Source organism: Leptinotarsa decemlineata, unplaced genomic scaffold (assembly GCF_025532065.1).
Source record: "Leptinotarsa decemlineata unplaced genomic scaffold, Ldec_3_MD MMD2_tig00000576_RagTag_RagTag, whole genome shotgun sequence".
Lineage (NCBI taxonomy): Eukaryota > Metazoa > Arthropoda > Insecta > Coleoptera > Chrysomelidae > Leptinotarsa > Leptinotarsa decemlineata.
The window spans coordinates 4,328,076-4,353,074 of record NW_027412551.1 but is presented as its reverse complement, the minus strand read 5'-3'; the positions used below and the strand labels follow the sequence as shown (position 1 = coordinate 4,353,074).

The 24,999-nt window shown below is 35.7% G+C and overlaps 4 protein-coding genes across 4 annotated transcripts in view; 3 read left to right on the top strand and 1 right to left on the bottom strand.

The window, feature by feature from the left end:
* The window catches only part of LOC141481928 (uncharacterized), a 259,495-nt gene extending 254,070 nt beyond the window's left edge, over positions 1 to 5,425 (bottom strand). Inside the window, exon 1 of the mRNA XM_074174302.1 lies at positions 4,973 to 5,425. Coding sequence (XP_074030403.1) covers positions 4,973 to 5,147 — 175 coding nt within the window. The 5' untranslated portion in view covers positions 5,148 to 5,425. The remainder of the gene's footprint in view (positions 1 to 4,972) is intronic.
* A 13,164-nt stretch (positions 5,426 to 18,589) lies between these two features.
* LOC141481962 (uncharacterized) lies at positions 18,590 to 20,704 on the top strand. Its single transcript, XM_074174460.1, has one exon. The coding sequence runs from the start codon at positions 18,590 to 18,592 to the stop codon at positions 20,702 to 20,704; it is 2,115 nt and encodes a 704-aa protein (XP_074030561.1).
* Positions 20,705 to 20,707: 3 nt separating this feature from the next.
* LOC141481961 (uncharacterized) lies at positions 20,708 to 21,472 on the top strand. The gene has a single exon (XM_074174459.1). The coding sequence runs from the start codon at positions 20,708 to 20,710 to the stop codon at positions 21,470 to 21,472; it is 765 nt and encodes a 254-aa protein (XP_074030560.1).
* A 744-nt stretch (positions 21,473 to 22,216) lies between these two features.
* On the top strand, positions 22,217 to 23,101 carry LOC141481960 (uncharacterized). Its single transcript, XM_074174458.1, has one exon. The coding sequence runs from the start codon at positions 22,217 to 22,219 to the stop codon at positions 23,099 to 23,101; it is 885 nt and encodes a 294-aa protein (XP_074030559.1).
* The last annotated feature ends 1,898 nt before the right edge of the window (positions 23,102 to 24,999 follow it).

The window sequence follows — 24,999 nt, the reverse complement described above, 5'->3', positions numbered from 1 at the left end:
CACTGTTTGTTTGGCAAGACCTAAAGCTATGCCAATGACAGGTTCTGGTCCGATGAAGCTACTTGCAGCACCCTATTCTGCAAGGGAGTCAGCAGCCTCGTTGCCTCTCAGGCCAATGTGGCCAGGAATCCAGACCAGAGACAATTCATTAAGTCTTCCTATCAAGGAGAGTCGTTTTTGGCAATTTGCTACCAATTTAGACGTTGCTCGGTTGGAGCCAAGAGCTTCCAACGCCGCTTGACTGTCCGAGCAAATTTTTATTGACTTGTGTGTGAGGTTGTATTCTACCAATCTCTCCGCACACAATTCAATATCATAGATTTCCGCTTGAAATGCAGTCACATAGGTCTCTAGGCGGGCTTATATCTCTGCCCTGAGTTTGCAACTGAAAACACCCACACCAGAGCCTGAAGGTATTTTTGATCCATCTGTGAACCAACAAGTATCTGCTCTTAATATGTCCTTCTCTTTCAGAGGAACCAACTCAAATATCAAATTCGTGCACCAAAATCAGCAAGACAAACAGTGTGTCTCTTTATTTGAACTGACTTCTCTTGACAACGAGAGAAAAATCTAGAACCTGAAAACTTTGTTGTCAAATGATTTCAGATAACTTCATATAAAATCACAAGATTATTAGATTGTTGCATTCATTGACTTCCAAAAGACACCCAATCGGGTATGGTCTCTTCAGAACGCTGTGAACAGGCTGAGTATCACGACCAAACATATAATTCTAGCTAGTCATGAACTCTTTCTGCAGTTGATTCAGTGGGCTGTCCACTGCACGACCGAACGAAATCTATTTCTGATTTTCATAGTGGGAAATATTTTGCGACGAATCTTCCAAATCGAAGACACAGATGCCTGATGGTTTTACTTCAACTCTCTGCGCGTCATTAGCTGGGTTAGTTGCTGTTTTTTCGTTGGGTATCTGGCACACGTACCTACAAAGTGGCAGGTCTGCATGAGCATGCAACTAATTTTCTTTCATTTTCAGTGTGGGAATAGTGTGGGAATAGTAGGTGGTGCATTTCCCAACAAATCAACTGTGGAGTGGGACGCAAATTGTTCAGCTAGTAGATTTGCTAGTAGTTGTTGCAATTGAACCATCCGCCTGTGTTCGCGGTGGAATTGTGGATTTTGTAAAGTTCTGTTTAACAGCTTTAACTACCGAGCAGAATGATCTAGACCCGTTTAGAATGGTAAACAGTTTATCCAAAGTTCTTTGCTTTCATGTATCCTAAGTGTGCAGCTGTTGCGAGCATTAATAAAGCTGGTTCGGTTTTCGGCACTGGGATTTTTGCGCCACTGCCGGTAGGCGATATTTTTGAAGGGGACAGCTTACTCGCAATTTCTGTTGAACCAAGGTTTGCCGTTAGAAGGTCGTTTCATTGAAAAGTGTACCATACTCATAGACGAATTTTAAGGCAAAAAACATGCAAATCAAATTCTGAAAATAGCTGTGGGGTACGCTATTCTGAAATAATTCATAGCGTGAGTAGTTCGCTCTAGTCATTCAATCAACCGCCTTAAAAAATCTAGGTTCCATTCCAATAGTAAAATTTACAATATTCACTGGGTATCGTCTTACCCATGCAGGGAGCTGCACGTTGAAATATAAGACCTCGTTAATCCCCAGCTCGCACAAGTTTCAACTTCTGACAGTGGTCGTTTGTGAAGGGTTATAGCTGGTTAACATAAAAATACATTTCAACACAATTGTGCATTGAAAAAATGTGGAAATCATCCAAAAATTGACCTCGGTTGAAAAATATACCACTTTCATTTATACAATACAATTATTCGAAACATCAAATTCACACAGAAATGTAGGTCACATTGCGTTCCTTTCAGTTTGTATTAAGGTTAGGAGAAAAATGATGAGATTTTGCCGCATCTTCAGTTTAATCCAGAAAATGCGTTCCTACATAAATCAAATAAAAATTATAGTATTTGCAAAACTGGAGAATGATGATGCTGCAATGTTTATACGAAGTTATACGGAAAGGAAAATAGCTCTCATCATAAAGTTTCGCGAAAAACAGTGAATAACTCCCTTTTGAAATTACTCTTGAAAGAATGCACGTTGTCTGAACTTAATTAGGCTTTCAAACTGAGATGCCGTCGTTTGAACAAGCAACCACATACGTGACTGTAGGCGGTCGAGATGAATAGCTTTTCTGATGCAATTCTAAAACGAACAAAACTCCATTGTACTCAGTTTCAAATATAGATATTACAAAATATGATTTTTGGATCTCATAGTATTTTCTGTAGTCATTCATAATCCTGATTAGAAGGAGGACTAAAATGGCTTCGAGTGTGTACAACATGGTGTGTCCGTGTGAAAAACATAGTGTGCTCAAATTCAAGCCTAAAGCGGAAATTGTTTGGCCTTAAAACTTACTAATAATCATTGCAAATGCCAATATATTTGTGAATTGCACAGGTATAATAGGGATTGGTGGTATTAATATATTTTCACCTCAGTACTTTCCATTCAAAATACTGGCTTCGACAATGTTTTTCATGAATTTTTCAAATGACTAATCGTGTGCTGTTGCACAGCCGTGGTGAATTCAAATTACTGAGCGATCCAACCTTCAGTTGTGAATTATGCGGTGGCATGCCTGGAGAACTGAATGAGTTGAAAAATTATGCTGAATAATTCACAACTTCGGTGGCATCGCAAACTGTATCTCCGCTCGATAGATAAACATTAATAGTGGCCGAAAACTGAGTACGGAGTGAGAGAAGGCTTATTGTGTGGAAGACACAGCAGACCGGTTTCGTTCTCATCTCTACTCCGTGCTGTTTACTGAGTGAGAAATGGCACCAATAGACGCCTGGCGGAAATAACAATGATTTAATTAATGAAATGCTATTGAAAAATTGGGGTTGGTGTTAAAAGGGTAAAAATTGAAGGGTGATATGTATTTTTCAATGCCATATCAGAAAAAAAATAGAACCAAAAAATGTTGTCCAAAAAATGTTAAAAAAAATGTTCGGTGTGATGCACCCTCATCACTCAATAGTATGAAAAATCGACTTAAACCTCATATCGAATACACTTATAAAATTTCATAGTACCTAATCATTTTTGATTAGGTACTATGATAAAATCTCTCTCTGTATTTATATCCTGGACCCGGATGGCACGCAGGTAGCCTGGGTCTTCTAACTGGAACCACAAATGTGCGGTTGGCGCCTGTTGTTGACTCCGTACGTATGTGTTGTTTCCTGCTTTCGGCAAACAAGTGTTGCCCATCTTTACACTTGGCTGCACTGCGCTGATGAGGCCAATAGCCAGAAACACTTTTTGGAGTGTTGTGTCCACTAATTGTTTCATTTTTGACATATATATATATATATATATATATATATATATATATATATATATATATATATATATATATATATATTACAATGTAGGTTTTCACGGATGGTAGAATATGATGTGTTGTTCTTCCGGGTGTTCATCCGTTGGGTACTATTCGATAGTCGACGTTTCGCCATCATCTCAGATGGCATTATCAAGACGAGTTACTGCTTCGCTTCGAGAGGTGTAACTGGCGAAACGTCGACTATCGAATAGTACCCAACGGATGAACACCCGGAAGAACAACAAATCATATATATATATATATATATATATATATATATATATATATATATACATATACATATATAGACAGACCTACGACTTGGTAAATACGTGTGCCAGGTACCCAACGGAAAAACAACAACTAACCCAGCTAACGCCGCGCAGAGAGTTGAAGTAAAACCATCAGTCATCTGTGCAACGTCTTCGATTTGGAAGATTCGTCGCAAATTATTTCCCACTATGAAAAGCAGAAATTGATTTCTTTCGGTCGATATGACCTAAAGAATACGACCGTTGTAAGTCTACATGAGAGGCAAGGGGTATGGTGTTTTCACCTCTCCGGAATATTAATCATTATTCTGACTCCCACCCCGGAGTATGTGTTTGTGGAGTTATTTCCTGGTTCCGTTTTTAGGTGGCGCAGTCGACATCCCACTGAATCAACTGCAGAAAGAGTTTATGATTAGCTGGAATTATATTTGTTTAGTCGTAATACTCAGACGGTTCATACCGTTCTGAAGAGACCATGTCCGGTATTGATGATGGGGCAAGTACCACGAAACCGATCTATCGGTTGGTCGCATCGACCAAATGAAATTAATTTCTGCTTTTCATAGTGGGTAATAACTTATAACGAATCTTCCAAATAGAAGATGTTGCACAGGTGCCTGATGGTTTCACTCCAACTCTCTGCGCGGCATTAGCTGGGTTAGTTGTTGTTTTCCATTGGGTGTCTTCCACATGTAGCTACAAAGTCGTAGGTCTACATGAGAGGCAAGGAGTAAGGTGTATATATAATTGTTTGAGAATGCAGCAAGAAAGAAAGTTTACTCTTATGACAGTATATTTCAATCATTTCAACGGTGATTACTATCATATTCAGGGAAAACTACAATTTGAATGTTTTATTTGAGACGAGCTGAGGAGAGTCCTTACAGTGTTTTTGAGGTTGAGACGCCACGATTTTTTTTAATAATTGAGAACAAACGAAATATGAAAATTATGTGTTATTTTCATTGTGTTATTGATAAAGGATGAAATGTTATTAAAGATACAGTTAGTAGACGTAATGTAGATACATAATAGAAATATTGTAACGAAAAACAAATTATCAAAATTTCACTGGCGGTAATTGAGAGTGTCTTCCAACCAAGAAGTTCAATGTATAAAATAAAATGGGTGTCTTTGAATTTTTCAAACCTAACTACAATGCTTGCCGTACAGAATTGTCAATATTTGTGATACGGTATTGTTCTAGGCAATAATTATTCATTTTATTCGCTGTACCACAATGTCCTAAACAATTATCATTCAACGTATTACCGAAAACTTCGAATATACTAGTATTAAAGTAAAAAGACTTACCTATAGCAGTTAGCAGACCCCAAACTCTTGTAAACGGCACCAAACAATCGAAGAACTTGTCAAATCCACAACAGTCTTTCTGCCTGCTGGTGGAATCGAATTTCGATGTTATTGGAGAACGAACAATGCCGTTATCACTGACAGATATAATCCCAGGACTGATACTCGCGAACATTATGGATTGTTTTGTTAGAACTTCTTATTTATCAGAATGATTACTTTTTGTATAAACGAGTTTGAGTAAGATTTCAGGCAAAGGAATTTGATTTTGTTTCATTGGCGCGACAAATTTACTAAACTGAAAATAGATTGGCATTATTGACTGAAAAACTCAGCAAAACGTGTTGTGAGGGTTTTTCGTTAACAGGAATAGCTATCATTGATTTCATAACAAAATTGATGAATGTATATCATGACATACAGTGTGTAAAAGCCAAATGGAATAAATTTAGTATTTCGGTTACTGTACATATTTTAAAAAAATTCCGAAACTCATCAAATATAAATTATAATTGCACATTCTTCAACGAAAAATGCCACCCCTACCTTCAACCCTCTTCGAATGACAGGTACAACTCCTAATTTTTTGAATGGGAAGTATAGGTTTGTGACATATCGTTTGATATGTCACACTCAAAAACTAAAATGTAATGCTAAACATAATGAAATGTAGAATACGAAAGAGAACCGTGGATGTTAACGAAGTAGATGTTCAAAATGTTCACTGCGAACGTCTTGGCAACATCCTAATCTCAAATGAAACTGTCTTCTGACATTATTCAATATATCAGGCGTGACCGACCTAATCGCAAGCATTATTCGTTCAAGTCATTCAAATCTGAAGCTTCCGTTTTGTACACATTACTCTTCGCATATCCCCATAAAAGTAAATCTAATGATGAAAGATCAGGTGATCGCGCTGGCCATTCAATCGATCCTGGCCTCCCTATCCACCGATTGGGAAATGTTGTATCGAAGTATTGCCGGAAATTGACTTGGTAATGTGGCGGTGCTCCATCCTGCTGAAACCATATCGTATTCACTGGAACTTGAGGGTTTCCTGGATCAGGATATAAATTTGCTAAACTTGCAATGACATCATTTTGAAGTAGTGCCAAATAATTATCGCCATTCAAGTTGCCCTCAATAAAAAAGGGACCAATGATATGGTTTCCTACAATCCCTGCCCAAACATTAACCTTTAGAGGGTATTACGTGTGTTTTTCTCTCATCCAGTGAGGATTTTTCGTTGACCAGTAGCGGCAATTTTGCCGATTAGCATGACCGTTAAGAGACAAAGTACACTTATCATAAAACATAACGTCTTCTAATTGGATGATATTGTTATCCAACATGTCCATATTTGCTCACAAAAATAAGTTCTTCTATCAAAATCGTCTTGCATGAGGTCTTGAGTAGGTATCATTTTATAGGGATGTATTTTATTTTCTTTAAATATGTTTACTATCGATGATGGTTAACATTGAATGTAGTCGATGCCTACGAGTAGACACTCGATGTATGTTTGTTTTCCTCAAACTCAAGCTTCACCTCTAATTTGAGTTCATCACTCATTGCATTGGCAGCTGCTTTTTTTATCTGCCCCACATGACCAAGCTCGCGAAACAGCTTCTCTAGTTTGCTTATTGAGATATGGGCGTTAAATTAGGAAATTTCTCATGAAATAGGCAAGCTACTTCCTGTTGGGTTCGGATTTCCTCTCCGTAACCAATCATTGGTAAAACTGTTATTTTATGTATTTCCGTTAATCTAACCAATTGTCAGACTTGAAGTTAACGAACTTTGAACTTGAATTAAAATGCTGACAACTAATGTTGTAATATACAAAACAAGTTGACAAGGCGTTTTAGTAAGAGAGCCCACGATGCAAAATTGGGATTTTCTCGAGCGTCATAGATCAGGTTGCAAAGCTTAGATGACAAGAAGAAAAAAGTGTTATATAATATATACCTTTTCATCGGTGGGGGAAGCGGCTATAGATTTTTAAATATGTGAAAGAATACTGTTTCATGGACATACTCGAGCGCGTCAGATATTGATAGCATCAATGTCCTACGTATTTTTAATAAGGGTCGTATGTTAATCTGATCGTTTGCATGATGCGGGTGGTTGTACGTAAGGGTTAAAAGTGAAAAGAAAAAAAATTCAATCGAGCGCGTCAGATTTTTTAAGGGGGTGTGCAACAAAAAAAAAGCTTCCATTCAATAATCTGACGATTTCGATCTGACGTAATCTCGCGGCCATTATCATAATGTGCAAAAAAAATTCCTCAGTTTGAAATACTCAAGCCCGTCAGATTAAAATATATATGGGTCATCGTTATGTTCTAGATGTTCTGTCTCATAATCTGACGATTATCTAGAGGGATTCGCCTAATCTGACAAAAAAAAAATTTTTCAATTTTTTTTCAAATAATTGAAATCAATTCATTGAAAAGCTCAGGAAATAGCATGCAAATAAATAAGTGTATGTTTTTTAAGTAGAATACTTGTATTTATAGGAAAATATTTTTTTTTTAATGCTCAAAAAAATTTCATTTTTTATAATCAATTGATTAATGAATCATCATCTTCATCATCATCACGAACGAGTCTCTGTGATCACCTGTGATGGCGTCATAACAACAGAATTCAGAGTGAGGACGGAGTGAGAAATTAATAGATAGAGAAAAATAAAGAGGAATAGAAACTCGGAGAGGGAAATATAGGTATCACACAGATGCACGGCTTGCGGAAATCATCAGATTATATATTTTTAGTTATCCTTGAATTATTTCCTTCAAAATAAAAAAATAGCTACGCTCGAGAATGTCGAAGTGACGTTATTTTTTTACAACTTAGCTGCCCTCCCCTTTCTTTTCGTCACTCTCAAATTGTCAGATTATTACTGGAATATACACTTTTTAGCATGTAATCAACTTACCCTACCTTAATCTGACGTGCCCGATAATTTCTGATGATCATTTTTTTTTACTAATCTGATCCTTTATGTTTCACGGGCGGCCTTATATATGGGGCTCATATTTGGTATAGGTACTTAACCAGGTACAAGGTATCCCTCTGTATATTAATCTGCCGCGCTTTAGTAAATCTCGAAATCCCCGCTTGGGCTCCCCTATTAAACTAACGTTGCCACGGAAATTATTTACAGTTTTTTAAAGGATAACAAGCAATTTTTGAATAAAGAATGAAGAGACCTTTCAAACGATATATCAAAAGCCTATACCTCCCATTTATAAAATTGGGGGTTGTACCTGTTATTCGACGGGGGTTGAAGGTAGGGGCAGCATTTTTCCGTTAAAGTATGTCAAATTATAATTTAAATTTGACGTGTTTCGGGATTTTGTTAAAATATGTACCGTAACCGATATAGTGAATTTATTCCGTTTGGCTTTTACACACTGTATATAAAGTTCAACTTTATATAACAAATTATTCAAACACAGGTTCAATTTGCCTCGAGAGGGCTGTTCTATCGAAGACGTAGTATGTCTAGCGTAAATTATTTGTCAAACAAGCTGGTCGTTTCTCAGAATTCTGTTAAAAATAATCAGTTTGTCATTTCATGATGGTTACACACTTACTATAAATTTAGACAACATAGTCTCATCATTACCACTCCCGAAGTGACGGAATATATTTAATGACAAATCAATAACACAAGCTAATATTTCTTATATTACTGAGGTAATTGGAATTGTTTCTATACGAATTTGATTGTTTGTATTCTCAACTGTTATTAGTTTCTGAACAGAAATCCAAATTTCAATCATATATATACTTTCACACTGTTATTGTTACAAATGAACTTTTCAACCAGCATCGTTCATCAAATATTTTTTTCAGTATTCAAATTAGGATTATTGCTCATATAGAGGGTGATTCCTAGCTAGGGTATGTAACTTCAGAGGGTGATTCGTTAAGTTGTTTAGAGAAAAAACATTTCTATAAACATATATCCTGAGTTGCTTCGTTCCAGATATACAGTGTGCTGTATTTATAAAACATGAATATCCTCGAATCAAATCGATTGAAATTTGGTACAGTTACTCAGAGTGATGCGGGGCTTATTCAGCAATAACTAGATTGGAATGATCCGATCCAGTGGCGTCTCAATAGACACCACAGGCGATAATATTGAGAAAGAAAGTACGAAACTGGCTCGTTTTTTGTAGTTTTTGTGTTTTTTTCAGATCAAGCAACTGAAAATACAACTTTTTTATCTTTTATGTTTTCTTCATATCTAGCTTCATTTTTGAGAAAATAAAATGAAAATCACCTAAACTCATTCTAAAAACTATTCATGGAAAAAATGAAATGATAAGAGAAATTTTTTCATTGAAATGATTAAGCAAAATGTTCAACTTTTGATGAAATACACTACGGCAATCGAGTTGTCATAGACTGTCTGACACGTTCAATAATACCTGGAGTATTTCTTCTGAGTTTTCTAAACAAAAGCTCCAGAAGACTACATGATTGAAGTCAAGATGATTCATATCGGGACTGCGAGCTGGAAATGTTCGAGGTCCTCCACGTCGTGTATAAACCATATATTGACTCTCACAGGTACGGGCACTCCTTTTAACAAAATGGGTAAAAGAACTGGGCCAATACTGGAGTCATCAATAATTCCCACCCGATCGTTCAGCGAAAGTTGTTGCTGTAATTCAATTATATCTTCTAATGATGTGGAGATTTTTGTAGTCTCAAAAATTGTCATTATAGAAGGTTATAAAAGTGTCTCGTGAAAAATTGGCCCCGTCCGTAAATAAAATATTTGGTGAAAAAATATTGTTTTGTACCATCGTATGAATCATCTAACCAGCAAAAACAATTGTTCAAGCTATACTACCAGAAGCAGTAGAGCTTTGCCCGCTATATATGATATGGGTATAGGAAATTTTGGGGCTTTTCTGTATACTATTTGAAAGATATTCTTCTATCGCATCAAGTATAGTTTTTTCTAGGTCAGGCGTGTTTCAGATCTTTCACCACCTGCATTTTCATCAAAAGTCCCAGTTTCACATGATCTTGTATGTAGCGTTCTAAATGTTTTCCCACTTGGAATTACCGTATTAGGATTTCTGTCCTAATAAATTATCTGTGCTTCTTCTGCATTTATATTTGCTGATCCATGAATAGAGATTCAGCGTGAGTAAAATTATTCATAATGGAATCACTGCTTGGCCACAACGCTGAATTTTACTGTTATGACAATACAACTATCACTAATAGCTGGTCTCTAAAGCGGATAAGTAGGTACTTAATTGGACTTGACAATAATTTGTTAGAAAATGCAGATGAATGTTTATTCTTTTTTTTGAAACCAATGGCGTTACAGATTCCAACATAGATGATTTGGAAAACATCCCTGAGCTGAATAAATCAAATTTTAATAATAGCTATGAAAAAGAGCAGTATAATAGTGAGTACTAAGTTTGAGACAAAAAGGGGAGCAATTTCTGCGATTGTAATAAAAAATCAATTTCTTTTCATGTTCCTTTTGTTCATTTATGCAACAGAATAGCTTCAATTTGTTTCTCGAAAACGAAGTAAGATATGAAGAAAATACAAGAGATCAAAAAACTATTTTTTCAGTTGCTCAATGTGGAAAATTGCAAAATTCAAAAAAAAACAAGGCAGTGACGTACTGTTTTTCCAATATTATTGGCTCTGGGACTCACAGCTATGCAACTGGACGTAATAATTCCAATTTAGTGAGGACTAAATAAGGTATCATCACTTTAATACCTGCAACTTCCTGTAGACACGAATCAACTCCGGACATATGTTCAAGGGAACTTCCTTCAAAACGACCTTAGAAATCACCTTCCGAGGTTTCGTACCTTAGATAGGAACCACCCTGTACAGAAAGCAGAAAAATAATTCTCAAATTTGAAAATTGTAAAAAATAGTGAGTAAACTCTTCTCAAAATCAAATTCCTAAGTATATTCTTAACGTATGAAAAAATCATTTTTCACCAATGATTATGTGATTATTCTTGGATGGTGAATATTTCAATCAAGTGTAGGGCGACATCTTTTTCAGACCGGTAAGACTTGAATCCAGTATTCTCTTCAATTCTTCATTTGAGAAATCAACTTTTTTCAGCGACCTGTAAATAAAAGGAGTACATTAGTACCCAGATAAATTGAAAACAAAGTAGTGAAATCTATAAAAACTATTAATATTATCAATATGCAAGTTTGTTCAAGTTTGAGAACTTTGAAACTCCATCAAAATCAGATTCATCTTTTCACATTCCACAACTATATTTTCCGAAATTATTTTTTCAATACGAGTGAACTCGTACTTTCAAGGGTGACATCTCAACCGGCAGAGATATACTAACGCCCCCTATCACAAGTAAACTTTGTCCTATAATAGGTACGTAGACGAATTCTTTATTTTAAACTCTGGCGGATGCAGTAGGTATAAATATCAAGATTATAAACATTTTCCTAATGGAGCAATTCCACGCGAATACTATATTTCCTTTTGTCACTATATTTTATCACTGTCACTCCAAGGAATGTGTATGTTCCTTGACTCTTGTCAGATATTCTTCTACCAGTCTGGCCTATGAATTGGGAGAAATTTCCCAATATCCTTCCCGATTTTGTCGGTTTCAATAATCTCTGGACTACATAGACGAAAATTTGAATTTTTCAAAAACAAGGGATCTATAGTTTTCAATGCCGGAATTTTGGAAATAAGTAATTCAACGTGGTCTGAAAGATCTAAATCATAATAAAATTCCCAGAATTTTAGTCTGCGGTAGATTTTGGGATATTCTACTTTGGAACCTGCATTAATACTTGTAATCTTAAAAAAAAATATATTGAGTCCTACTATATTCCAATCATTTCAACGGTGATTACTGTCATATTCAGGGAAAACTACAAGATATTCAGATTTGAATGTTAGATTTCAGACGAGCTGAGGAGAGTTCTTACAATGTCTTTGAGGTTGAGACACCACGATTTTATAAAAAACTATTGAAAAGAAACAACTTATCACAATTATGTGTTATAAGGTTGAAATGTTGACAACAAGGGTGAAAAAGTGATTTGAAAGATCTAAATGATAATGAGACACCCAGAACTTTAGTCTGCGGTAGATTTTGGAATATTCTACTTTGGAACCTGCATAAATACTTGTATTCTTCAAAAAAAAAACATTGAGTTCTACTTCAGGAGATGAAAAAAAGGCATCTCCTAATGCTATTCTATAGTGAAACACGTGTTTCCGTTTCGTAAACTGTTCAGTGAAAATCGCAGAATGAAGTGTTAATTCATTCTGAGATGAAGTGTTATTCCATCACATAAATTTTCAAATACTTCTGATACGAATTTCAAGACATGTTGAAACCCTTCTGTTTCTTATTCACCTCAGTAACAGAACATGTTTTTGGATGAAACAAAATATCCTTCGGGAATATAGTGGAAAAACTTGCATTGAAGCTTCCGAATGAGTCAGTCGTTTACTGGGATATGAGTCATGAAAATCGGATTTTATGTTTTTTTATATCTCAAGAAAACGGTACGTTCTTTCCGATATGATTCATCTTTTCTCCACCTCAGAAGTCGTTAAATCATTCAAAAAGTAAGAAATATGAATCAAAATATCAGCGAGCTAACTGGAAACCACGCTTTGACTGTTCAAAAAAGAAGGTGAATTTGCGATTTTTTTTATTTTTTTACATATTGGTACACTCGTCTCGCACATATTTTCACAATTTCAGCTGTTTAGATTGTTCAGTTTGTTGGTGAGAGGCATAAAAGATTGAAGAGTTTTGCGTGTTCGATGATTTTCTGTTATCGAAAAAAATGGATCGAAGAATTTTCATCAAATTTTGTGTAAAAAATAAAATGAGGTGTTCAAAAATACTTGAAATATTGACAGTGGCATACAGTGATTGTATTCTGGTTCAGAAAAATATTTACAAGTGGTACAAGCTTTTTACAGAAGGTCAAGAAGATGACAATGACGTCGCTCGCCCTGGACGCCTCAGGACATCGACACCGATGAAAATGTTAAGATAGTGAATAAAGTTGTTATGGAGAGTCGTCGAACCACTATTAGAGAAGTAGCTGAGGATGTCGACATATCGGTTGGTTCATGCCATGCAATTTTTTTAGAAATTTTCGGCATGAAGTGTGGCAGCGTGTGCTAAATTTTAATCAAAAAAACTGTCGCATGAGCATCGCTTAGGAATTGTTAAAAACCATCATTGGCGTTTCCGATATTTTTCAAAGGGTCATAACTAGGGACGAATCATAGATATATGGTTATGACATCGAAACCAAGGTCCAATCGTCCTAATGGAAACGCCCAGGAAAGCCAAAATTAAAAAAGCACGCCAAGTTCGATCAAATGTCACAATTTTTATTTATTAATTATTTATTTATTTATTTACGGACCTGCCATTATACAATGAACATATAAATAGTGTGATTGAAAAAATAAACAATTGAATAATAATATAGAATATCAAAAAACAAATATCAAATAATTATTAATAATAATAATCCGCAGTTTCTTCATAGTAGGTCAACACGTAAGCATTCTAGTAATGGTTTAATTTAAGCCATAGCTAGTAGAATGGTAAGGAACATTAACCAATTCCGACACTCTGGTTCTTCTTGAATTTACATTAAAGTTAATCATTTGTCTTACAAATGGACAATTCATATCACCATTTATAACTTTATGAAGAAGTCTTAGATCAATTTCAGCTCAGCGGTGCTCCAAAGTAGATAAATTCAGAAGAAGCAGAATGTCTAAATACTCATAGTCGGACTTCTGATATCCGAGCTTAAATGCACATGATCTCAGAAATTTGTTTTGTACTTTCACAATCATAGATATATCTGTCTGATATGGAGGACTCCATATCACGAAATTATTTTCCAAGACCGAGCGTACCAAAGAACAGTACAATATTTTAAAGGTGTTTATAGAAAATGTATGTGTGGATCGTTGAACAAATCCCAAAAATTTGAGTGATTCAGATATGATGTGATCAATATGAACTTTCAAGGTTACTTTGCTATCAAACAACACTCCCAAGTCCCGAACGCTGTTAGTCAACGTTAGATTAATGTTTTTGATTTTATATGGATACACAATAGGTTGCACAGCTCTTGAAAATGTTATTTGATAACATTTATTCATATTTGAATGAAGCATGTTTCCATTACACCAACGAGATAAGTTATTTAAATATATCTGTAACAGTTCTGCATTATAAAAGTTATCTACAACTCTGTAAAGTTCAAGATCATCTGCAAACATTGAATAATAGCTGTGGCGTATGACATCCGACACATCGTTCACAAAATGATTATTAGGCCAATATGTGATCCTTGAGGGACACCAGACGTTACAGGAATTTGTGATGATATGAAACCAGCATATTTAACATACTGAATTCTATTGTCCAACTATTTTAACATGTTACCATTGATGCCTCATGCTAGGAGCTTAGCCATGAGAAGATAATGATTTATCCTGTCAAAGGCTTTAGAGAAATCAGTATAAAGTCAATTTGGTGTTTTTCCTCTAGGTTATTCAAGAGAAAATGTTGATAAAGGAATATATTCGTAGTGGTGGATCTACCAGATATAAAGCCCTGTTGGTGTTCATTTATTATGTTTTTTGTATCGAATGTCAGTTTTTTAGTTATCAAACAATCCAGCAACTTGGGAATTTCAGATTGCTTGCTCACTGAACGGTAGTTTTTAATATTTTTCTCTATCACCAGATTTGTGGATTTGAGAAAACTTTGCTTCCAGAATTCAGGTAAGATTCCCATAGATAAAGAAAGATTGAATAATGTTTTTAAGAGTTTTGAGACGATTGAAGAGATAAAAACCGAATCGTTGAGAAAGCTCAGGAACATACTAAAAATTGCATATCAGAACTGCTTTGAGGATTGTGTATTATATCTGAGGAGGAAAAAAAATTAGCCTTATTTTTTAAACAGACCTCGTATAAATAGTCTGTTATGAGCTTGGTATAGCTCAAATGGAGGAAACTTCGAATTTCAAGAACAAATATATATTCAGTTGAAAACGATGTTAGAATTCTACATCAGGCTTTCGGATTCAACAATATTGTTGATATTTAAGAAAATGTAAACGCAGCGATAATTCTTCGAAACTCTCGTCAGGAGTTTTGAATATTAATCCTCTTCCAATGAAACAATATTCAGAATTATCCACAATAGTTTAAGGATAATATAGGAGAAGGTTGTACACTTCTAGCTCATTCATTATATTCAAAACTCTATAAACTTATATATTTTAAAAAATATAATCTTGATGTTCGCTCCTAAAACAAAAACATTTTCGAACCGAATGGACTGATCAAAATTTTCTTTGACCTAAACTCTTATTTTTTAAATTTTCCATCAACCTCAAAACTTCCCAACTCCTGAATAACCTACTTCCAACGTTCAAGTTTTGTTGAGTGATTCTCTATAAAGGTTACCTCATAAGAGTGTCACGATTCAAACGGATTCCTGACGAAACAATTTCACGCGAATATTTTCTTTTGTCACTAGATACACAAACGGGCCCGGCGTTTTGGAACGTAATTGCGCTTTCCACTTCCTCGCATCGACTTTTAGACGAGAAGGAGCACAGCATCAGACTGACAATGCTCAGAGGCGAGGGATGAGAGCTTTCAAGTTTTCAGGAGTGCTTATGGCGCTGTGCCGGCAGTGGAAAGAGGGGGTAGCGGATACTGCGGTTTCATCTTTCACCTATACAACTCAAATTAGTCATTATATTGTAGTTTCATGGAAAATTGGGTTATAGTCGACCTTGGTTAGATTGTCATAAGAGGGTTAGTTCGCTGAACTCAATAATTGTAGTTCATCAAAAAATTCAGGGTTGAATTTCCACACCATTGTCCACAACACAGAATGGCAAGACTAAACTTTCTTGTCCATAGGCTTTTTACGTTCCCCTTGAGTGAAAAAGATGCGATATTGAGAAAAATGTTATAAGGGACGTACCTGAAAGCAACGGGTATCCTTCAAACACGTAGACTGTTCAAAAAATTAGGTGAATATTCAAACTTCGCGGTCTACAGTGTGTAAAAACCAAATGGAATAAATTCATTATTTCGGTTACGGTTTATTTTGGGCAAAAAACCCAAGAGACATTTTTTGTTAATAATGAAAAAGGCTATCGGAAATAAATTTTTAAATGGTAAACAAATAATAAGACAAAAAGTTACATTGGAAATAAATTTTAGGGGTTGCGTTTTCCACCTCTTACAACCATGGGGTAAACCAAATAAATTTCTGGCTAAGTGTCTTTTTGGTAGTAAAAAACGTCAGGTTAATTTCCATATTGTAACTTTTTCACTGCTTGTGAAAAAAATTGTTATACAAATTTTATGTACCCCCTTTAAGGGGCTGTATCTTAACAAGAGATGCTCCAATGAAATTTCTTTATATGAAAGATCCTATCTTTTTTTCGATGAGGAATCACCTCCTTAAATGTTTAACACTTATTCAGTTACACCCTGTATATATGGATATATATATATATATATATATATATATATATATATATATATATATATAAATCAAAAGGGGAAAATTCGTGGACAGAACACTCAAAAATAGGGGCAAACCGCGGACACGTGTTTCTGGCTATTGGCCTCATCAGCGCGGTGCAGCCAATTGCAAAGATGGACAACAACTGGTTACCAAACATGAAAAACATCACATATGCACGGTGTCACTAACAGGAGCTAACCGCACATTTGTGGTTTCAATTAGAAGACCTAGAATTCCCAGGCATCATCTAACATCACCACGTGTCCGCGGTTTGCCCCTATTTTTGAGTGTTCTGTCCACGAATTTTCCCCTTTTGATTTATATCATACACACTCGTTAATATTTATATCTCTGTATATATATATATATATATATATATATATATATATATATAGGGTCCTGCAACAGTGACGCGGTGTTCCATATCTCAATTTAGGAAACAAATAGTATTCTAAATTTCTATAATATTACCTTATTGCACGAGCCTGACAAAATAAAAATATTGGCGGTCACACAGGGTGTTCAATTTTTTCTGGGCGGATCCCAACTGTGTTTTTTTAAATGGCAACCTATATTTTTTATCGCTTTTTCGGTTTCTACATAGAAAATAAAAGACACTTTATGTATATCTTCACTTCGAACATTTTGACGGTTTTCGAGATATCTAGCATGACAGGTTTTTTTTTCAATGTTCGTCACTCAGAATATTTAAAATTATAAAGTTGTGCCAAGTCCAATTGTACTTATTTTTTGGTCAAATATTCTAGTGGTAACTCTCTCGAACGATATATCTGAAGTCGATGTGATATACAGGGTATGAAAAACCGCTTGCCACATATTGTAAATAATAATTTGCAGAATCTTCCTTATTTTAAATGGAACACCCTGTATATTATCGATCCGTAAGAAGCGCCAACGAAACCTCCACAAATTTCATTAAGTATTCCTAAGTCCTTCGAGTAATTATTGAACCGCTATGGAACAATACAATGAAGCAAATGAACCATCACACGTCAAAAATGTCCGACGGAGTGAGAGGCCCAACAAAGGAGTTCCGCCTTCGAGATTTATAGATATGTCAAATGTAGTATCTGATTCAAGTGTGGTTACGGGTAAAATTCAACCAGTTCCAAGTAACCGCACAAATTCTACAAGAAAAGTCACATCTAGTAAAGATTCTCGCCAGGGGAAATTTCCTACAAGTGAACTTCGCAAGAGCTCATTTTCTGCTCCACCAGGGATAAACAGTGTTGGTTCTGTGAAAATTTTGAAAGAAAATTCCGTTCCTTCTCACAATTCAAGTATAAATCGACTACATATGGAAATGGAGCTGATAAGAAGAGAGAGGGAACTTACTGAAGAAGAATCTAAGGAAAAGCTAAAAGCCTTAGAGCTAGAACGACAATTTTTACGAAAAGAAGCTGAAATACGAAGAAAAATTGCCGATAAAAGTGAAACCAATAGTTCGGTGAACGAAAAAGAGGAATTTCCAACTTATTCCGAACATTTTTATGCAAATCCAAATGTTATCGATAATTGGGTAACAGAGTCAAGACAGTGTATTCACAAGGATCACAATCAACCAGAATCTTTTAATATTTTATCTTCGCCTAATGTCAATGTTTCAAGTTTTGTTGGGGGTGGAGAGAATAACCAGGTGCTTTTAGATATTGTCAAACAATATGCACAAAATGCGAATGCCACGAATAAAGTTCTTTTACAACAAAAATACAAGAATCTCACGGAATTTTCTGGAGATTTGTCTGATTGGCCTATTTTCATCAATTAGTTTAGAAGATCTACAGATCAACTTGAGTTATCTGATGAAGACAATTTGATCCGTTTGAACCGGGCATTGAAGGGCAAAGCAAGAGAAACTGTCAAAGCTCTTCTCATTTCCCCGAAAAACGTCTCCAAAATTATCAAGATGCTAGAAATGAATTTTGGTAGACCGGAGTGGTAACATTAAAGACGACAAGTGGGAGTCATGGATTTATTTTTCTAATGTTGTAAATAACATGGTAACCACAATGAAAAACGTCAATTCTCATCTTTATCTCTACAATCCAGATCTGTTAACAAATTTGATAGAAAAGCTTCCTACTATGCAAAAGTTTTCATGGGGAAAATTCAAGCATCAACGTGATTTGAAAGGAATACAAACATCATTAGAAGATTTTTCTGAATGGTTTGAAGAAGAGCTTAACTCGATGGCCGCTTTTAGTAATCCTTTTCAAAGAAATAGTCTATCTAAAAATTCTATCAGAAGGGAAACTGTCATGATTTCAAAAAGAGATAGTTTTTCGGAGAATAAAATTAGTGAGTGCATTTTTTGTAAAAATCTTGACCACGTAATATCAAAATGTACGAAATTCTCTGAATTATCAGTGAATGAAAGACGAAAGAATGTTCTCAACCTCAAATTATGTTTCCTCTGTCTCAAAATTGAGCATATGTCGAATAAATGTTTTTTGAAATCGAGGTGTGGTAAGGATGGTTGTAGAGGTAGACATCATTCTCTACTTCATGTTCCACGCAATGAACAATCACAAAATGAACTGCAAAGCCTAAATAATATTGTGAATAATCAACAACCACAAAATGAATCGCAAAGCCCAAACAATCTTGTGAGTCAGGCCAATTTATGTGCTAGTTTTCATAGTAAATCTTCAGGAAATGAAACAAAACCTGTACTACTACGAATCGCACCTGTGATTCTTAGAGGACCAGCTGGGGATATTCCGACTTACGCACTCTTTGATGAAGGATCAACCTGTACCATGATTGAGGAAGACTTAGCTCGCAGATTACGACTTCCAGGACCGGTTGTTCCACTCTGTTTCCAATGGACTAATGAAATAACTCACCACGAAGATCATTCACGAATGGTTTCTTTAGATATCGCTGCTTCTAGAAACCCACAAAAATTCTTCACGCTGAAACAAGTCAGAACCGTGCAGATTTTGCAACTTCCATCTCAAGAAATAGATGTTGATAACTTGAACGAAAAATATCCTCATTTAGACCGTGATCTATTGGCATCAATAAGAAATGCTAAACCGGAGCTGTTGATCGGTCAGGATAATTGTGGCCTCATAGTACCAAGAAATATCATCCAACCACAACTGCATCAGCCCATTATGTCTCAATGTAAATTAGGATGGACAGTGCATGGTCCTACCAGTGAAACTGAAACCTTTCTTTCCCATGTAACTCTTTGTTGCAGACATTTGAATGATGACAAACTGCATGAAATAGTGAAAGATACTTTTCGTCTTGAAGCTTTTGGTGTAAAAATAGCAGACAATGTTATCAAATCAATCGAAGACAAAAGGGCTGTGGAGATTATGGAAAGAACTCTGAAGAAAGTCGGTAATCATTACGAAATAGGGCACCTATGGAAACGTGACAACCTTACTCTACCGCCCAGTAAAACTAATGCCCTGAATCGTCTGTATTGTATGGAACGAAAAATGGACAAGGATGCCAAATTTGCTGAAGAGTATACTACAAAGATTACTGAGTATCATCAAAAAGGATACGCTAGGAAGTTACATCCATCTGAAGTTCAGAATAATAAAAACAACTGGTATCTTCCACACTTTGGGGTTGCGAATATCAACAAACCTGGAAAGATTCGCCTGGTTTTTGACGCTGCGGCAAAATCTCAAGGTGTGAGTCTTAACGATTTCCTTTGCCAAGGTCCTGACTACGTTCCATCTTTGATATCTGTCTTGTGGCGATTCAGACAAGGAAGAATTGCTTTTGGAGGTGATATCAGAGATATGTTTCATAGAGTTTCAATTATCGAGGAAGACAGATGTGTACAATTATTTTTATGGCGAGGTATGGAGAGAAACCACAGTCCAGATGTTTACGAAATGAAGGCGATGATTTTTGGTGCAATATCGTCCCCGTCTGCAGCACAGTTTGTAAAAAACAAAAATGCAGCGTCGTTTGAAGATAAATATCTAGGGATTGTCTGTGCAATGGAGAAACAACATTACGTCGACGACGATTACTTGGACTCTTGTCATACGATAGATGAAGCTATCGATAGAATTCGAAATGTTATTGTTGTTCATAAAGAGGCAAATTTTGATATGGTGAAGTGGATAAGTAATTCAAATTAAGTAATGTCGATTCCAGAGAACTTCCGTGCTAATTCTCAAGTAGATGTGAAACTGGACTCAAAAATGTTAGAAAGAGTTCTGGGCATATCCTGGTCTCCTACGACTGACGATTTTGTATTTATATTGGACCTGAAAAAAATTCCTGCTGAAATCTGCCATGGAGAGAAAGTACCAACAAAAAGGGAAGTACTGCGCACGGTTATGGCAGTATTTGACCCGCTTGGTTTTCTTGCTCCTCTCATGATAAATGCTAGAATTCTGATTCAGAATATATGGAGAAGTCATATTGATTGGGATCAAGCTATAACAGAAGAACTTTTCTACACCTGGCTGAAATGGTTGACCCAATTGAAACATTATACTCCTGTCACTATCAATAGATATTACTTTCCTAATTCTACGTTAATCAACAAAGTTGATTTGCATTTATTTTCCGATGCAAGTGATAAGGCATATGCAGCAGTCGCCTTTTTGAGGATGGTTAAAAATGACGAAGTCCACATTTCATTTCTAGCAGCAAAATTCAAAGTTGGTCCAATGAATCAACAAACCATCCCAAAATTGGAATTACAAGGAGCAGTGCTTGCATGTAGAATGGCAAAATCTATAAGGAAGGAACTGGAATATGAAATTGATAAAGTTCACTTCTGGACTTACTCAATGGTTGTTATTCATCAAATCAGGTCTGAATCAAGAAGATTCCCGATTTTCGTAGGTTGTCGACTTGGAGAAATTCACGAAGACTCTGATTTGTCGCAATGGCATTGAATACCATCTGAATTGAATGTTGCAGATCAAGCGACGAAAGAAAGGAAAGATATCGATTTGTTGCCAGGAGGTGAGTGGTTTTCTGGACCACATGTTCTAAAATTGCCTGAAACTGATTGGCCGGAAGAATCACGTTGCTCCAATGAAGACAATCTGATACTACTCTTAGATGTTAATGATAGTCTAGTTCTTCCGATGGACTTCCCCAATATATGCAGATTCTCGAAATTTAATCGACTCATTCGATCAACTGCTTGGATTCTACATTTCAAAAAAGTGGTCAAGATTACAAAACTGTTTAGGCCGACCGACTTAATTTTGATTGCAGATGAAATCGAAGATTCCATGAAGTTATGGATCAGAAAGTGTCAGGAAGAAACGTTTGGAGAAGAAATTTCCATTTTGAAAAGAAAGCTATTTCTACCAAAGTCTAGTCGCTTACATAAATTATCTGCCTTCTTGGACGAATATTTTATATTACGCCTGGGCGGTAGGATTCCAGATACGAAAGAGTTGGATATACCATTTGAATCGCGAAACCCTATTCTGTTAGATCCAAAGCACAAATTCACATAGCTCCTCATACATAGGTATCATCAAGAATCTAAACACATAGGTTTGGAGACAGTGGTCAACAATCTTCGTTCCAAATATTGGATTATAAATATACGAGTAGCTGTAAAGAAGAGCTTCAGAAATTGCCAAGAATGTAGAAATCGAAATTGTAAACCTCTTTTTCCAGAAATGGGTTTGTTGCCTCCCGAGCGGTTAGGAGCATTTTCTTTCCCGTTTTCATACGTTGGAATTGACTTTTTTGGTCCCATGACTGTTACAATAGGAAGAAGAGTAGAAAAACGATACGGCGTACGCTTTACCTGTCTCACCCTCCGTGCAATCCATATTGAACTCGCGGCATCTTTGGACACAAGTTCTGCTATACTTGCTATCCGACGTTTTATGTGTAGAAGAGGTCAACCAAAGGAGATAATAACAGATACCGGGACCAATTTTGTCGGAGCAGAACGTGAACTTAAGAAATGGTTCCAAAGCTTAGACCAGAAAAAGATTTCAGAAGAAGTCGCATCTAAAAATATAATTTGGAAATTTGACCCTCCCGGAGCTCCACACATGGGTGGAATCTGGGAAAGGATGATAAGATCTATTAAAACAGCTCTGAAGATCAGTTTGAAGTCCATCAATCCAAAAGAAGAGGTTTTGGTAACCTTGATGAGTGAAATTGAATATATTATCAATTCAAGGCCCTTGACACACATATCAGTTGATCCAAACGAGCCAGAAGCTATCACTCCGAACCATTTTCTGCTACTGCGACCAGGTGATGTCAGATCATTCGGCAATGTGGAGCTTTCTAGCAGAAAGCAATGGAGAATTGCACAAGCATTGGCAGATACGTACTGGAAACGATGGGTAATTGAATATAGACCAACACTTCTTCAGAGACGAAAATGGCATGACAAAACTAATCCTATTAGAATTGGCGACATAGTTTTAATTGTGGACGAGAAGGCACCTAGGAATCAGTGGATCATAGGAAAAATAGAAGAAACGTTTCCCGGTAAAGACGGAGTCATCAGAGTTGTTCGAATTAGGAATAAGCATGGAACATAAGTGAGACCTGTCACCAAAGTGTGTCAAGAGTTGATATACTCACCTTGCAAAGTCTGCTTGGGGGTGGAGAATGTTACTTATTTTATTTGTATTTTTTTATATCAGTTAATTGTTCAACACTATGTATAAGTTGTTTGATAAATATCATAGGTTGTTTGAGAATTAGACAGATGAGAAAAAAAATAATAACTGTCAAGAAAAGTCATTAAAGGCGAAATTGTTTGAATTCGTTTTTAATTTGATTAAGTATTTTACACGATGAAAGACTTTTTTCAAAGCGAAATCCATTTGACGACTGATAAGAATGTACGAAAGATACCTTGTTTCAATTTCGTACATTATAGCGTGTCCAAACAAATATTTTTCTAAATGGAAAATTATTTTTTTCATTGGATGCAGAATTTTTACTAATTTATTACTAATTATTTTTTCATGTTATGGTGTATATTCATGAATTCAGGGCTTAAGTTCTAGATATTTAGATTTGTCAACTGACAAACTACAAAACTAAAAAAGGAAGAGTTTAATGAAGGTTGATAAAGAAACTTTTATAAAATATGTTCGAAATGTCTTCCATTTTCTTAAATGCAGAGCTGAAGTCTTTGTTTCAAAGTCTGTTCTGTCCTGCGCAAGACAGCTGGTGTAATGCTTCCAAAAGCAATCGTTATTCTAAGTCACATATTTTCGGAAGAAGCTAGCGGCTCGGTGGCTCGACGTAAACCATATTTTTTATGTATCTCCATAAGAAAGAATTCAGTTTTGTTAAATCTGGTGATCTAGCGGGCCACCGTACATGCCCATTCCGTCCTATACATTTATTGGGAAATACTTCATTCAGATGATCTCTCACTCCTGCCGAATAGTAAGCAGGTGCACATACATTGTTCCATTCATATGTCCCTGAAAAAGTATGGACCAATTACATATTCTCCAATGATGCCTCCCCAGACATTTATCGACCACCTATATTGATAGTCCACCTGTCTCAATAAGTGGGGATTTTCTGTCGAATAATAATGGTAATTATGTCGATTCACAAATCCATTTTTATGGAATGTCGATTCATCCGACCATAAAATGTTATTGAAAAAATATTCTTTTCGACGAATTTTTCCCATGCCCCAATTGCAAAATCTCACTCTTTTCTCAAAATCGGCATACAGTAGTGTGAGATGGATGAAAGCGATGTTTCTTCAAAGCTCGTTGCACTTATATCCACTATTTCATCAATTTGTCGTTGACTCCTACTAGAATCTTCTTCAACAGCAAGAAGAACTTGCAATTCATTATCTTCATTAGTAGCTGGCTTGATGCGCTCATGTTTAGAATAATTGATACATCCAGTTTCAACAAATCGTTTAATTTTATTTTATTCGATGAGGTTGTTTTAGACCGAAAAAATATGGCACATATTTCGAGATTATTGAAATTATTGTAATTATTCAAGAACGTACATTTTACAGTGTAATTCAAAACTTTTTTATCTAGCAACAGGTAATTTTAGGCATGGAGCGATATTTTAAGGAAAAGCTTGGACAAAAACTATGCATCAAATGAAGAAATTGCACGATGTTCTATTTAGGGAATAAATGTGTTATAAACATAACATATATCTCGATCACAGTCGTCACATATGGATTTCAACGTAAAAATATCATTGATATTATGGCGATACAATAGAGAGTTGTCATTTTTAGAAAAAAAAATAAGAAAAACAAAATAAGAAAAACTATAGGACACGCTATCATGTATAAAATTGAAACAAGATATCTTTCGTACATTCTTCAGTCGTCAAATGGATTTCGCTTTGAAAAAAGTCGAGTTTATGGCGTAGAAATAGGAAGAACGACCATTTTTAGAAAAAAATCCTTTTTCAAGAAAAACTATTGAACCTAGCC

What these genes read in the sequence shown, in the direction of transcription:
- LOC141481962 (XM_074174460.1), top strand. Translation starts at nt 18,590, where the DNA reads ATGGTAACCACAATGAAAAACGTCAATTCTCATCTTTATCTCTACAAT.
- LOC141481961 (XM_074174459.1), top strand. Translation starts at nt 20,708, where the DNA reads ATGTCGATTCCAGAGAACTTCCGTGCTAATTCTCAAGTAGATGTGAAA.
- LOC141481960 (XM_074174458.1), top strand. Translation starts at nt 22,217, where the DNA reads ATGGGTTTGTTGCCTCCCGAGCGGTTAGGAGCATTTTCTTTCCCGTTT.